At 37.3% G+C, this 16,603-nt stretch overlaps 1 protein-coding gene across 3 annotated transcripts; it reads right to left on the bottom strand.

Annotated features, from left to right (window-relative positions):
• Window positions 1–4,609: 4,609 nt before the first annotated feature.
• On the bottom strand, window positions 4,610–15,832 carry LOC306858594 (uncharacterized protein). Of its 3 annotated transcripts, XM_079399192.1 has the most exons (5): window positions 15,730–15,788; window positions 14,304–14,415; window positions 13,615–13,754; window positions 10,687–10,848; window positions 4,610–7,303 (listed from the first exon to the last, which is right to left on the bottom strand). In XM_079399192.1, exons 3-5 carry the CDS (start codon window positions 13,697–13,699, stop codon window positions 7,299–7,301), a joined length of 252 nt encoding a protein of 83 aa, XP_079255318.1. In that variant the 5' UTR covers window positions 13,700–13,754; window positions 14,304–14,415; window positions 15,730–15,788; the 3' UTR covers window positions 4,610–7,298. The 3 variants fall into 3 exon arrangements, with proteins under 3 accessions (XP_079255318.1, XP_079255316.1, XP_079255317.1); XM_079399190.1 differs by lacking the exon at window positions 4,610–7,303 and having other exon boundaries at window positions 9,126–10,848; window positions 15,730–15,781; XM_079399191.1 differs by lacking the exons at window positions 4,610–7,303; window positions 14,304–14,415 and having other exon boundaries at window positions 9,399–10,848; window positions 15,730–15,832.
• Window positions 15,833–16,603: the final 771 nt, after the last annotated feature.

Raw genomic sequence — 16,603 nt, 5'->3', positions numbered from 1 at the left:
TCTGGTTTCTCAATCTCCAACTGACCTGTACAAAACCATAGTAAATGTGTAGTAAAAATGTGTTTAAGAAGTATTTCATCTCCAATGCAATTAGAATAATTAATTCAGCAACTTTTTAATTGAGCATTGAGTGAGGCTTGAGCTGTATCTTTTTCTTTTCTTTTATGTTATGTGTGTACATGACTAGTTATTGTGATTTTATCTTTTATGTATGTTGTTATCTGCTGTGTTGGTGAGCCAAAGACAGTTTTCCACTCAGGTGGACAATAGTTATACTACTACTACTAAATCAAAACATGTAAACAATATGATTATGAAACAGCTCATGTTTAAATTGATGTGGCATATCAGACGAATCAGACAATTTAAGATTTAGGTGTTTTCAAGATTTCAGGTGTTGAAACAATGCAATGAGCCAAATTATTTGTCCAGGATACGGGGGCACCACGAGTCTGAAGCAAGCCTAACTAACCAACTCTTTCACAGCTTTGAACAGCTCACCGCAATAAAACAAAAGAACACTTATTGATAATTCCAACTCAGGAAGAGATTGTCAAATTTGCGGCAAGCATTCAAGATTACGATCAAAGAGGCAACACATCATGATCATCACAAGCACAACTACCTGTATGAGGGAAATCACGAGACTTCCTCAGGTTGACTTCCCCCACTCAGGACAGAGACCAGACTAAGACTCCTTCTAGACCAGTGGTTCTCAAACTTTTTACACCAGGTACCACCTCAGAAAATATTTGGCTTTCCAAGTACCACCATTATGACCAATATTAAAATACAGTTGAGTATTTTAATGCTGCCCCCCAGGGGGCTTTCAGAGAGCTTCGGGGGGTGCTGGAAGCAATATTTTTGAAAGGGGGGCGCTGAGGTGTTCTTGGGGGGCATTTGGTTAAGCTGAGTTTACACCAAAGATGTATGAGCTGAAACTTGCGAAAGAAAATGGTCTGCCACATGTTAACGCCGTCTCTACACTGGATGCATCAAAACACACTTTCTATATCAGTTTGTCAACTTGTCGGTAGCGCAAGCGAGTGGAGCCCGGCAGAGAATGCGGCATCCGTTTATGTAGCGTTCACGCTCAGACTACTGAACGGCTGATTATAATCAGGATCTGTGTGCCTTGACACAACGTGTCTCGCCTTTCGGTGTAGTGTTAAGTTAGTGTCAGCTCCTAGTTTACACCAATACTACCGCTTCTAAACTATAATTTCCATAGCTTTCGCAGCTGATGCAAGACTTCCTGTGAAAACAATAGCAAACATTTGTGTGTGTGCAGTGTAGCAGCACATTAGTTTAGAGCGGAGAACTACCTGTACAATAAACTTTAAACTGTTTAAAACATGAATTCATCCATGATCTATGCTAAAAGTGCTACCGCCAGACCCAGAGATCGGCTGAATGGATTCAAAAACGGTAAAACTCCACTGTTTAACTCTTGGGGAGTTGGAAAATGAGCCTATTTTCAAAAAAAGTGGAGTGTTCCTTTAAGAGAGTCAAAATGCAAAATTCCAAATTGACCTGAACAACCATCAATCATTTAACCCTCTGGGGTCTGAAGGTGTTTGGGGGGTCTGGAGACGTTTTGACATGCCCTGACATTTGTGCTTTTTTCAGTATCTTAAATACATATTAATATCTAAAGTCTAACAACACTGTATTCAGTACAAACTGGCCTACAATAATATGTGAGCAGCATGAATGTATGTTTGTGTTTTTGAGAAAAGTTTATGCGTGCTTAGTGAAAAACTAAAAATGTATAAGTCACTGAAGTAAGGCCCTAAAACACATACAGAACAATTGTTTACAAGACTTTTGAGAACTGGATGTGGTAGTAGAGTTATTTATTTAACTTTTGTAAGACATGATTTGTGATAGAAAGGTCTGTATGCGAATGCCTCCCCTTGGCGCCGGCCCATACTGATCTGAACACTGAGACTTGAGCAGAAACATTCCTATACTATAATAACATTCATAGTGTTAACACTCACACTACTTTTATATCTTGTAGTTTTATATGTTAACAAACATCCTGATGTTGTGAGACATTTAGACATGACACATATTTCAAAATGTTTCATTTGGTTTCATTCATGTAGTCAGGAATTATAGGTTGGAAATGTCTAACTAGTAAAATGTGTACAACTTATGTAAAACAACACAATAACAGATCCAAGTAATCTTCGGCTACTCATCAGAGTGATGTCCTCCACTGGATCTAGCTGTGCGACACATCGTGTTGTGTTCTTCTTCTGAGGTAAATTCTGGGTTAATTCTCTCAGCGCATCTTCTTCCAGAAACAAAAAGTAGCAGGGATGAACTCTTCTCGTTTGTTTACATCCATGCACGTCTCACGTGGATGTTTAGAATTTGAAAACCGTGATCGGCTCGTGGGCGTGATAACATTAGAGATAATGCGTTGAGACAGGAAAAACTGGACATCGCGTTGGTTTCATACGGATTACTTTAACAGAGAATATTTATTTTGGATGTGACTTTAAAGGAACACTCCACTAACTCCCCTAGAGTTAAACTGTTGAGTTTCACTGTCTTTGAATCCATTCAGCCGATCTCCAGGTCTGGCGGTAGCACTTTTAGCTTAGCTTAGCATAGATAATTGAATCTGATTAGACCATTAGTATTTGGTCATCAAAAATGACCAAAGAGTTTCAATATTTTTCCTATTGAAAGCTTGACTCTTCTGTAGTTACATCGTGCACTAAGACCGACGGAAAATGAGAAGTTGTGATTTTCTAGGCCGATATGGCTAGGAACTATACTCTCATTAATAATTCCAGCGTAATAATCAAGGATCTTTGCTGCCGTACCATAGGTACGCCTGATAGTAGTCCCCAGCTAGGTAACTAGTTATGATATAGCTGGGGACTACTTTCAGGCGCTGCGTAATATCAGACAGCAAGGGTCCTACCATGATCAAGGCACAGAAACGTAATAAGGACATGGTTAAAATAGTCCATGTTCAACCGTAATTTTATGAAGCTATGAGAATACTTTGTGTGCAAAGAAAACAAAAATAATGACTTTATTCGATGATTTCTTCTCTGCCAGGACAGTCTGCCTCCATTATCGAGAGTATAACATGCATGTGGTGCTGTTGATGTAGAACACGCATACACTGAGCCTTGTTTACGACCAGAGGAACACACACGCATGCATCGTGGTACTCTCCTTAATGGTGGAGGACCGTCCCGTAGCTTCAGACAATTACAGTTGAACCACTGATGTCACATGTATTACTGTCTGTGGAGGGTCAGAAAGCTCTCAGATTTCATATATTAGAAAATATCTTAATTTGTGTTCCAAAGAGACAGGCAGCGCGAGCCTAAACAGCGCGACCTCGATACTAGAAATACACTATCCATTATCAATCACTGTTTACGCTGAATGTAATAAAAATAGAAGAATCATTCTCGCGTTTTTATGCTTCACTTGGTTATGTTTTGTCACTAAAATTTTAATCAGGCTATTTGTCTGATTGGGCAAGTAAAATTCTCAAGCCATTTTTCAGTAAACTTGCATTAACCCATTTTAGCCAGGAGGCTGGTCAGCTAGCTGTAGCATCCAGTAACTACAGCGGGGTCCAATGATTGTAAACAGTCACCAGTGTTTCCCATACATTTACTTATTTGTGGCAGACCACCACAATATCAAAACTGAGGCTTTGATTTCGTTGAATAAAAATGAGCACCGCATGTTTAATAATCAAAATCCGAAACGGGTGTTTTTATATCACTGTATTTCTGAAGGAATCCCACTGTCTTCAGAAAATTTTTGACGTCATTTTCATTTTATATTGCATGTAATGCCTGATATAATGCAGCGTTTGTGAGCGGCGCGCTGCTTTGTGTACAGCGGAAACCTCTACTTCTCACACTCTAAAAGCGCCTCTAATGAATCTGCATTATTTATATATATATATATATATATATATATATATATATATATATATATGGGGCGGGGGATTGCTGCCACAAATATAGTGTAAGGCTGCGGGAAACACTGAGTCTGCCAGATTGGAGAAATGTTTGCGGTAACGAGACATTTTAAGGACCACAGACACCCTGTGTTTTATTTTGCATTAACTGCTTTGTATTGTAACTAATAAAATAAGAGATTGTATTGTTACGATTGCCTTCTGTGAGACTTTATATCTGTAAACTGAGCCTCACACAGGAACAACCACAAGTGAGTCTTCTACGTCGTTCCTGAAGGACTTCAACCTGCTGGCGAGTGCTTCAGGGTTTAGGCTTGATTTGACTATCCTTCCCCGTCCTGAGTAATCATAGGGTTAACGGTGTGAGATAAAAGGACACACTGAGTAACAATACATTTAGTGTATTCTTCAAAAGTAGGCTACTAATATATTTAAAGTTATTTTTATTATATTGTAAAACTACTAACTTGTTATTAACACTGTAAAGCCTAAACTAAAAAATATTTGATTCTCGGACTGTTATTTAATTAAAGGCAACAGGTTTTTTAACCTTTAAACAAAATATGAAAGAAAAAAGTTTGCATGTGTTTTTATGTTTCGTCGCATACTGGATACATCAGGCTTTTATTCATCTTTTTATTTGAGAAATTCATGCATCAAAAATGATACAGGCTTTATAGGGTTAAGAGGACAACACTTGTGTTTCTGAAAGGTCATTCAATAACATGATGATATCATATGATAAAGGCTTCAGTTATTAAAGCAGTGTTGCCAACTTAACAATTTTGTTGCTAAATTCAGCAACTTTTCACACTACCCTAGCAACTTTTTCCTTAATATTGCAAAATTCCTTAATATTAACAAGTAGATTGTGCCCTAATTTTAAAGACTTTTCTTAGCGTGTAGCACACTAACTAACTAGCTTACTGCTTAAAACTAGAATTGTTCAGAATGTGTAGTTTTACTAGTTTACTAATAAAAAAATAAATAATTGTAATGTTCAAAACTGTGTAAGTGTAATAGTTAGCCTATTTATATTGTAACATTATATAATTTTACAAACAAATCTAAATTAACAAATATAAAATTTTTTGCTGAGATTTGATGTAGTGACATTTTTGCGTCGTAATAACGCAATGATGTCATCGTGCAATGACATCACAACGTCTTTTAGCAACAAATCAACCTTCCTTTAGCAGCTTCCCCTGAAAATGAGTTGGCAACACTGGGAAGTCACATATACCTGCATCATTCATATCTCTGTACACATCAAATCATAAAAACATAAGTTATTATCAGTGTTCTCGTAAATGACCCAACCCAGTGGTTATTGAGGTCAGAAAAGCAATAAACATTTTATATTTTCATTGCAAAACGACACAAGAAATGTTGTGAATATAATCCAGTGGGACTGTTTATCAGTAAGCAGAAGCAGAAGCGAGCTGTTTTCTGTTAATATCTGAGACTTCTGGTTCATTACCTGCTGCGGGAGATCACGGGAAGAATAGCAAGATGCAGTAAACTGCAAAACTGTTTGTGCTACAAAGCAGTGTTTATAATTAAGACAATACATTAATATAATATGGTAAGGAACACCGGTGTGAAATATCAAGGAGTAAAACGAGCTGTTTTGTACAGTTAAAAATAGCAGAAAGACACATTTTACAAAAGGCCCGCCCAATCTAACGAGAACAATAAGGTGAATTCTCTCTCTACAACTTCATCTACCCGTCTGCCCTTCACTGTACTATGTCATGTAAATATTAAATACATAATTGTTTGTAAACAGAAAATGCATCTACTTTCACTACTAGCAGGGTAAAAGCTGAAAATATAACAGTTGACTCTGATGTGAATCATAATGGATTAGAATTCACAGAAATGTATAATAAACACATTTTATGATAAACTTTAGCTGTTCATTAACTGAGTCCTTGAGTAAACACCTCACAGTAAACTCGACTTAAGTACTAAACACAAACACACAGCATCATATTATGAGAAGAACATACTGGACTCACCGATAAATAAGACAGAAGTTGTAATCTTTGGTTCACAGAGTGCAGAAATGAGGTCTTATCACACGACGAGCTCAAACATTAGTTTCGCTTCACCTGTGAACCACCTGTAAACCTTCAAATGACAAACACCATCCCGACTGTGATTGGTCCGTCCTGACGCTAAACTGAAGTCACTTCATATTTTGTTATAAATTCATAGTATTTCTCAGAAATAAATGAGTGGATTGTGGTCAAACACGGCGCATATAGAGCTGTGCTGGAGGATATATCATGTTACTGCTGCTGTACATGACCTAAACAACAAAACTCTGTTCTCTTACACAGTCATTACTGGATGGTCAGATATGTTTTTCTCAGTGTATTTATAGATGTTCAATTTTTTATTTATACACATTAAAATTTGTTTTGATATAAAGTGACATAAATATATATAATATGATATATATACACTATATTGCCAAAAGTATTGGCACCCCCTTCTAATGAACAGGTTTGACTACTTTAGTAATTTCTATGAATACAAATCTTAATGTTTAAGCATATAATGATATTCTAGGGAATTGTGTGCTTCTAATTGTATAGCAACAGTTTGGACAGAACCCTTTTCTATTCTAACATAACAGTGCCTCTGTGTATAAGACACGGTTCAAAAAGACATGATTGATTGAGTCAGTGTGGAAGAACTTGACTGGTCTGCAGAAAGCCAAGTCCTGATCCCAGCTGAACTCCTCTGGTGTGACTTTATATGCAGACCTTGAGCCAAAAACTCATCACCAAACACCAATGACTTGTACATGGGTACAGTCATTTTAGACGCGTCCAAAACTGTTGCAATGGAGATGGAAATACACATTTTAAATACACAAATTATGTTTCTATCTTTGTTGCCACAGTTTTGGAAGTGCCTTTTTTACCCTAACCAATAGAAAACAAAAAAATACACAAAAACATGCCTACCTCCCTACAAATAAACAAACTGCAAATAACGCCACAAAATTAAATGGCAGGTCACTCCTATGCTCCGAAAAGTGAACAATTCAAAATGAACACTAAACACAAAATATCTAGGGATCAAAAATCTGCACAATTATAACGAGACACTTCTACAGCATGAGCTCTTGAGTGATATATATATATGGTATGCTATAAGGCAAGTAAGGAAAACCAATCTTTAAAGCACAAAACAATAGCGTGTTAAGGATCTGTCACCGAGAGAAGGAATCCAGATCTCTTCCATGCCGAGATGACAAACACTGGAATGAGCTCACCATCTTGGGACAGCGCCGCCCTTTTAACCCTCTGGTGTCTTTTTAGACTGAAAAAAAAAAATGTTTGGAAATTTTAAAATTGCTATTTCATTGGAATGGTATGAAACTCTGACTTTTATGGCTTGATTCGAAAAAGAATCACACTTGTGTTGTTTACGGTCAAAAATGGCCGCCATAGGAAATGAATGGGAAATAGACACAAATAAGAAAATACAAAAAAAAAGAAGAAAAAAGTGCACAGCAATGAAGCAATGAAGGGGCGTCAAAATTTTGTCTGAAAACATTGCTCAGTAACTAAGGATGACATAGCAGCACTAAATATATTTGGCTATACAGCCATCTAATGGCTACACCATGCTATTACAGGTGATTTTCATTTTTTTCCCACAAGGTAGAACAAATCTGTTGACACAAACTATGGTGTTGGATTGAGAACGCTTTGTTTGCAAGTTGAAAATGATTAAATGCTTAAAGTTTAAAGGTTTTACAGCACAGACAGAGTTTGTAGGGGGTTCCGTTTGGTAAGAGGAGTGTGGTGAAGCAATTTCTACCGAATTGTCAACAGGTTAGTTCAAAACAGTTTGAAGACGTCTGGGCATCGAGGTTATGAGTTTCTGTAGTTGGAATTTTTTCCCATTCTTGCCTGATATAGGTTTCCAGTTGCTAAAGAGTTTGTGGTCGTCTTTGACGTATTTTTCGTTTAATGATGCACCAAATGTTCTCTATAGATGAAAGATCTGGACTGCAGGAAGGTCATTCCAGCACCCGGACTCGTCTACTACAAAGCCACACCAAGAAGAGCATTAATCAGAGAAGCAGCCAAGAGGTCCATGGTAACTCTGGAGGAGCTGCAGAGATCCTCAGCTCAGGTGGGAGAATCTGTCCACAGGACAACTATTAGTCGTGCACGCCACAAATCTAGCCTTTATGGAAGAGTGGCAAGAAGAAAGCCATAAGAAGTCCTGTTTGCAGTTTGCCAAGCCATGTGGGAGACACAGCAAACATGTGGAAGAAGGTGCTCTGGTCAGATGAGACCAAAATTGAACTCTTTTGCTCAATTTAGTCGTGGTCTAATGGATAGAGAGTTGGATTTATAACCCAAAGGTCATGGGTTCGAGTCTCAGGTCCGACGGGATTGTTGGTGGGGAGTGAATATCCAGCGCTCTCTCCACCCTCAATACCACGACTGAGACCCTTGATCAAGGTGTGTGTGCACTTGGATGGGTTAAATGCAGAGCACTAATTCCGAGTATGGGTCACCACACTTGGCCACATGTCACTTCACTCACTCATTTCAATGGCAGAAAACTAACACTGCATTTCATCCTGAACACACCATCCCCACTGTGGCAGCATCGTGTTGTGGGGATGCTTTTCTTCAACAGGGAAGCTGGTCAGAGTTGATGGGAAGAGCCAAATACAGGGCAATCTTAGAAGAAAAGCTGTTAGAGTCTGCAAACTACTTGAAACTGGGATGGAGTTTCACCTTCCAGCAGGACAACGACCCTAAACATACAGCCAGAGCTACAATGGAATGGTTTAGATCAAAGCATATTCATGTATTAGAATGACCCAGTCAAAGGCAGACCTGACTCCAATTGAGAATCTGTGGCAAGACTTGAAAATTGCTGTTCACAGATGTTCTCCATTTAATCTTACTGAGCTTGAGCTATCTTGCAAAGAAGAATGGGAAAAAAATTCACTCTAGATGTGCAAAGCTGGTAGAAACATATACCAATCTGTAATTGCAGCGAAAGGTGGTTCTACAAAGTATTGACTCAGGGGGGCTGAATACAAATGCACGAAAATCATATCCAGTCGTCCGAGATCAAAAATGTTTGATATTTTGAGCCAATTATAAAAAGCATATTGTTTTCATTTGTCACACATCTCCTAGGAACAAGGCACATGTTTCTGAGTTTGTTGTGATCAGAACAACTTTACACTCTAGCAGTGAGTGATCCTCTTTATGAACAGTTTACTGAATCATTGACTCACTTGATTCGTTCAAAAACGTGTATTCGTTCCGTAAAGAAACACCGCTGTGTTGCTCAGAGATACAAAACAGTTCTGCTGTGGCTTTGATTGGAACCACATTCATCACCGAAACTGAGCAAAAACAGTCAATACTGTGTCTGAAATGTAAGTCAATTCATTTTAACTTCTTGTTTATTGAACTACCATTGTATAAAGCACATTGCACTCATATTGAAACATTGGTCATGCAATGTTGCGTACCTAAATCAGCCTATATTATAAGTTTCTTTCTTTCCTTTTTTACTACTTTGATTTCTGCATGAGTCTCTCTCACACTCTCACTCAGGCTGCTTGAGCCTCATCTGTAACAGCATAAATGATCAGTCGTCGTAAGTGTGACGTCAAAACAGACTGGCCTGGAATGACCGGCCGGTCACTGGTCTGAGCCGATCATGCCAAAAATCGTCTAATTCCGGTCCCTGGCCAGTCAGTCGGTGCATCTCTAAAGTAAATGGCTTGTAATGCCTCATGAGACTGTTAAGTTTTCTTTAGATCTGAAACTCCTTCCTCAGGGAAGCATGTGAAAGGCTTCTCTTCACAGTGAATTCTCATGTCTCTCCAGTGTGAGTTACTACATGATTCTTATATTCCTTCCTGTCCGTGAAACTCATTCCACACTCATGACATATAAAACTGTTCTGTCTTAAGTGACTCCTCATGTGGGCTTTGAGGTTTCCATTTTGAGTGAAACTCTTTCCACACTGTTGGCAGGTAAAACGTTTCTCTCCGGTGTGAATTCTCAGGTGGACTTTAAGGTTTCCTTGTTGATCGAAGCTCTTTCCACACTGAGGGCATATGAATGGCTTTTCTCCAGTGTGAATTCTCATGTGGATTTCAAGGTTTGCTTTTCTAGTAAAACTCTTTCCACATTGTTGGCAGGTGAAAAGACACTCTCCAGTGTGTCTCTTCATGTGGAATTTGAGGTCTCCTTGTTGATAGAAACTCCTTCCACACTCATCACATATGTAAGGCTTCTCTCCTTTGTGAATTTTTATGTGGACATTAAGAGCTTGTTTATGTGTAAAACTCTTTCCACATTGAGGACATGTGTAAGGCTGCTCTCCAGTATGAATTCTCATGTGGCCTTTAAGACTTCCTTTTCGAATGAAACTTCTTCCACACTCCTGGCAGGTAAACGGCTTCTCTCCGGTGTGAATTCTAATGTGCCTTTCAAGGATTCCTTTTTGAGTGAAACTTATTCCACATTGAGGGCATGTGTAAGGTCTCTCTCCGGTGTGAGTTCTCATGTGGTCCGTAAGGGTTCCCTTTTTAATGAAACATTTCCCACATTGTTGGCAGCTGTAAGGCTTTTCTCCAGTGTGAATTCTATTATGAACTTCAAGGTTTCTTTTTACAGTGAAAAACTTTCCACACTGTTGGCAGCTGAAATTACCTTTAGCTCTTGTCTTTTGAGCTCTTTTTCGTGTAGAAGTCTTTTTAGTCTTTGAGCAACTTAAATTGGTGGTTTCTCCAGTGAAGTCGCAATGTTTCTCATACTGATCTTTGTCTTCCATTTCATTCCGTTCTTGACTCTCCACTTTATGTGACATCAAGTCTAAAGCAAAAAGAAAACAATACAAGTTAACCCCATTTTAATGGCACAAAGCAACAGACATCAATACATTTAGATATTTAGATACTCTGTGCTTTCTTTAGGAAATGTCCCAAATACTTTAAGCTGGCAGTTATCAACCACGTATGAAACAGCTTGACTAAGGAAAACTGGTTAACTATGGACAACGCATATTTACCGATTACATCTAAAATATTTGAAACAAATTTTTGTCCTCTCAGCCATGTTCAGTAATTCTGAACATATTCAGTCAGTATTTAAGCTCCATTGCAGTACAGAAACAGATGTTTCTGTGCATGTAATCATTTAATCATGATTACATACATTTCTTCAGGTGCTATTAGATCTGTGCTGTGATAACACAGACCCGAGAATTATTTTGGTATTTGTGGACAAGAATTAATTAATTTAATCATATACAACCCGAATTCCAGAAATGTTGGGACGTTTTTTAAATTTGAATAAAATGAAAGCTAAAAGACTTTCAAATCACATGAGCCAATATTTTATTTAGAATAGAACATAGAGAACATAACAAATGTTTAAATGGAGAAATTTTACACTTGTCCACTAAATAAGCTCATTTCAAATTTAATGCCTGCTACAGGTCTCAAAAAAGTTGCCATGGGGTAACAAAGTGCTAAAAAATTTTTTTAAAAGATTCAACTGGGAGAACATCTAGCAACTAAATAAGTTCATTGACAATACACTGTAGCTGGCAGCCATATTATCCTGCAGCCCAAGACCGGTTGCCCACTGAAGCTAAGCAGGGTTGAGCCTGGTCAGTAGATGGATGGGAGACCTCCTGGGAAAACTAGGTTTCTGCTGGAAGAGGTGTTAGTGAGGCCAGCAGGGGGTGCTCACCCTGTGGTCTGTGTGGGTCCTAATGCCCCAGTATAGTGACGGGGACACTATACTGTCAAAAAGCACCGCCTTTCTGATAAGATGTTAAACCGTGGTTCTGACTCTCTGTGGTCATTAAAAATCCCAGCATGTCTTTCGAAAAGAGTAGAGGTGTGACCTCGGCATCCTGACCAAATTTGCCCATTGGCCTCTGATCATCATGGCCTCCTAATCATCCCCATATCTACTGATTGGTTTCATCACTATGTCTCCTCTCCACCAATAAACTGGTGTGTGTTTGGCTTTCTGGCGCAATATGGCTGCCGTCCCATCATCCAGGTGGATGCTGCACATTGGTGGTGAATGAGGAAATACCCCCTCACAATGTAAAGTTCTTTGAGTGCCTAGAAAAGCACTATATAAATAATGAATTATTATTATTATTATTACATCGGGTCTGTAACATGATCAGCTATAAAAGGGATGTCTTAGAGAGGCAGAGTCTCTCAGAAGTAAAGATGGGCAGAGGCTCTCTAATCTGTGAAAGAGTGTGTAAAAAGATTGTGGAATCCTTTAAAAAACAATGTTCCTCAACGTCAAATTGCAAAGGCTTTGCAAATCTCATCATCTACAATGCATAACATCTTCAAAAGATTCAGAGAAACTGGAGAAATCTCTGTGCGTAAGGGACAAGGCCAAAAACCTTTGTTGGATGCCCGTGGTCTTCGGGCCCTCAGATGATACTGCATCACTCATCGGCATGAGTCTGTCATTAACATTACTAAATGGGCCCAGGAATACTTCCAGAAACTACTGTCTGTAAACACAATCCGCCGTGCCATCTGCAGATGCCAACTAAAGCGCTATCATGCAAAAAGGAAGCCATATGTGAACATGGTCCAGAAGCACCGTCGTGTTCTGTGGGCCAAGGGTCATTTAAAGGAACACTCCACTTTTTTTGAAAAGAGGCTTATTTTCCAACTCCCCTAGAGTTAAACAGTTGAGTTTTACCGTTTTTTTAATCCATTCAACCACTTTTAGCTTAGCTTAGCATAGATCATTGAATCGGATTAGACCATTAGCATCTCGCTCAAAAATGACCAAAGAGTTTCGATAATTTTCCCATTTAAAACTTGAGTCTTCTGTAGTTACATCGTGCACTAAGACCGATGGAAAATTAAAAGTTGTGATTTTCTAGGCCGATATGGCTAGGAACTATACTCTCATTCCGGCGTAATAATCAAGGAACTTTGCTGCCGTACCATGAGTGCAGCAGGCGCAATGATATTACACAGCACCTGAAAGTAGTCCCTAGCTGTATCATAACTAGTTACCTAGCTAGGGACTACTTTCAGGTGCTGCGTAATATCACTGCGCCTGCTGCACCCATGGTACGGCAGCAAAGGTAAAAGTTGTTTTACAAAACTTCTTAAGAAATCTTTTTAGTAAAGTTTTTAATTTATGATTTACTACTGTGATTCTATTTTTGATATGTATTTTAGTTTGATTTGTTAGTTTATTTTGTACATGTTGTAGCGCCTTGTGCTTGAGAAAGATGCATTACAAATAAACTATTATTATTATTAAAAGACTTCCACATGTAGTTTCTTATTTCATATGCAAAGATGTTACTGTAGCAGTGGCCATTTACATTTAATTAAATAGGACACAACTCTGTAGTGTTTAAATCAGATCAGAAAATAGTCTTTTATTTCTAAATTATGAGAGCTTTGATGTAGAAATCCTAATAACAATATAAGAACATTTGAAGAATAACTGATGCATGACCCCTTTAAAAGAAGCTGAAGATAAGAGAGAAAGCTGCAGGTCATGGAACAGAAACACCTGTTAATAGCAAATGAATGAACAGGACAAAACAATTCAGCTTTGAGAATAAAAACCAACCTGTTTGTGTCTCAGTATCTTCATGCTTGACTCTGAATGTTTCTTCGATCTTCATGTCTTCTCTCTCCTCTTTAATAAACTCCATCTTTATAACAGTGTTGTGTGGATCTGAGCTGTTTCTTCAGGAGTTTTTCTGAGTCCTGTTTAAGATGAGAATAATTAACAGTCTCGATCAGCTCCCTAGATCACTGGAGTCAGTCAAACTGAGAGCTAATGGCCTTCAGCTGAAACACACACAAACTATGCCAATTCATTAATAAAGATCAAATTAAGAAATTAGACTCTTGATATTTAGTTTGATTAATATTAGGCATTTAATGGTTAATATATTAGTACAGATGACACTTTCATGAACACATTTGTTTAAAGTTGTCATTGATTAATACAGGTGTGTGTTTGTTTGCTCTTTAACTCCGGCTGTGTTCGAAATGCCATACTATCATACTACTCTCACTATTTCTGCAACATGCAGTATGTATGCTGCTCATAGTATGCACATTTGCTGTATGCATGAAATACCCGGATGACCTACTATATTTGCCAGAATCTGCTAAATATAACTCAAGTACACTGAAGTCAGTACAGAAGCTGTGTTCTGAATGGCATACTATCATACAACTCCTACTATACTGCAGTATGCTGTGTGAATAGTATGTGAATTTTCAGTATGCATGGAATGCCCGGATTACCTGCTATATTTGCTGAAATTTGATGTATGCATCTGAAGACGCTGCGTGGGGTACTGTTTCCCAGAATGCAACGCACTCCATGTGACCTTTCATCTTCAAACGCGTGAGTGAACTGGAGGCGGGGAATAATAATTATAAATGTTACACTTGTATATGCACATTTATACACATACATGTAAACTACAAACTATCGCTGTGCATTTAAAAACAATATCATTTGTAGGACATAAATTGTACTTTAATCACTTTTCCGATCAAGTCAAATGATGTCACCTTTACCTCTATAGCGTTTTATACGTTTCAAAGATATTACATAATAATATTAATATTGCAGTAATATAATATATAAATAAATTATATAACTAGAATTAATATTTCAATTAAGCAAACAGAATTAAATTCCGATGCAAACAGCTCTTAGAGTGTATTTACTCTAAAGACCAATTTGTTGTCAGAGGCTATTTCCATGAACTCCGGCCACCAATGCCTGTCTGTGATAAACAGCTCTGCTGAAGACACGTGTATTTCTGTAGAATCAGCGGCGGAGAGAGTAACAGATACCAGCTGCTGTTGATACGAGTTCCATTTCGGCTTTTCTCAAACTCGTGCAACTCCTTTCCCATCACATACCAGATCAGAAAGGCATTTATTTTCAATAAAAAAATAAGTCAATATTTGAAAAGTGGAGATTAAACACCACATTAATAATACAGTGTGCTTAGCTGTTAGTAGGTTTGTCCCAATAAAGTGGCGTTCATCAAATAAAATTTATGATAATTTACTCTAAAATGTTATTGTCTAATATGTTATTGCATACTGTTTTATAATGTACTACAGTATAAATATCTGCCACCTAACTACTATTTACACACCTGTTGCTAAAGAAAATGCTGCTATTTTAGTGTAAACTTAATTTATCATTATTTGCACTTAGTGTAATTAGATTATATCACTTTTTCCACTTAGTGTAACTGCCAAACATATTGTTCAGTTAAAGACAGCTCATTCAGTTCAGTCCATAGCCTCTGTAAAGTTATTCAATTATGAAATGAGTTCAATATTGTTTATTAATATGAAGCCTTAATAACAAGCCTTTGTAAAAGAATAGTTAGCACATTAGTTTGTAAGGTAACAACCTTCACAGCTGTGCTGAATTAATGTTTATGTTTGTCATGTGACAAACAAGCATACTACACTGAAATATTTGTTGCTTATTGTATACTGTTTCACACACTATTCTTTAAAAAATAGTAGGCAGTATGCACTGTGTACTGGGCAGTAAGTAGTATGCAGTAAGCTAGTATGCCATTTCAAACACAGCCTCCGTTTTGAGCAGCAGGCGTGATTCGAATCACTGAATCTTTTTACTATTAATAGACTGAATGCTTCGAATCTATTTAAACACTTTAAATGAATAAAAACAAACCTTTCTTCAGCCGAACCACAACAGACGTGCGGCGCAGCCTTATGACGTCATGGTACCACATCAAAATAAAAGTCCTTTTCACACCCTGCTGCGTCTACAATCCGAAATATATATATATATATATATATATATATATATATATATATATACACATGAAAAACACATACAAATAATAAAACGTGTGAGAGTTTTATTCTTGGTGAAATACATATTTAAATACATTATGTCTGACTAATATAAGATTCTGTCTAAACTTCAAAACAGGCATGTTTGGTGTGTAGTGCCAAAGCTACTAACCTATCTAAATAAATACACAAACAAACGTTTAAAAAGAGTATTTGTGTATTATATTTTTCCACATATGTGACCCTGGAGCACAAAACCAGTCATAAGGGTTAATTTTTTCAAAATTGAGATTTCTACACCATTGATGTATGGTTTGTTATGATAGGACAATATTTGTCTGAGATACAACTATTAGAAAATCTGGAATCTGAGGGAGCAAACAAATCTAAATATTGAGAAAATCTCCTTTAAAGTTGTTCAAATGAAGTTCTTAGCAATGCATATTACTAATCAAAAATGAAGTTTTGATATATTTACGGTAGGAAATTTACAAAATATCTTCATGGAACATGATCTTAATATCCTAATGATTTTTGTCATAAAAGAGAAATGTATAATTTTGACCCATACAATGTATTGTTGGCTATTGCTACAAATATACCCCAGTGACTTGAGACTGGTTTTGTGCTCCAGGGTCACATATATTAATTAATTACTTAATTTATTAAATACTTATTTCCACTTTTATTCATTTCTGAATTTATTTATGTATTTGTGTCATTATTTATGCAACCAATTATTTATTTCC

Source organism: Barbus barbus (assembly GCF_936440315.1).
Source record: "Barbus barbus genome assembly, chromosome: 39".
In the NCBI taxonomy this organism is placed as follows: domain Eukaryota; kingdom Metazoa; phylum Chordata; class Actinopteri; order Cypriniformes; family Cyprinidae; genus Barbus; species Barbus barbus.
Note: the sequence above shows the minus strand (reverse complement) of the source record. Positions and strands in the feature narration are given on the sequence as shown.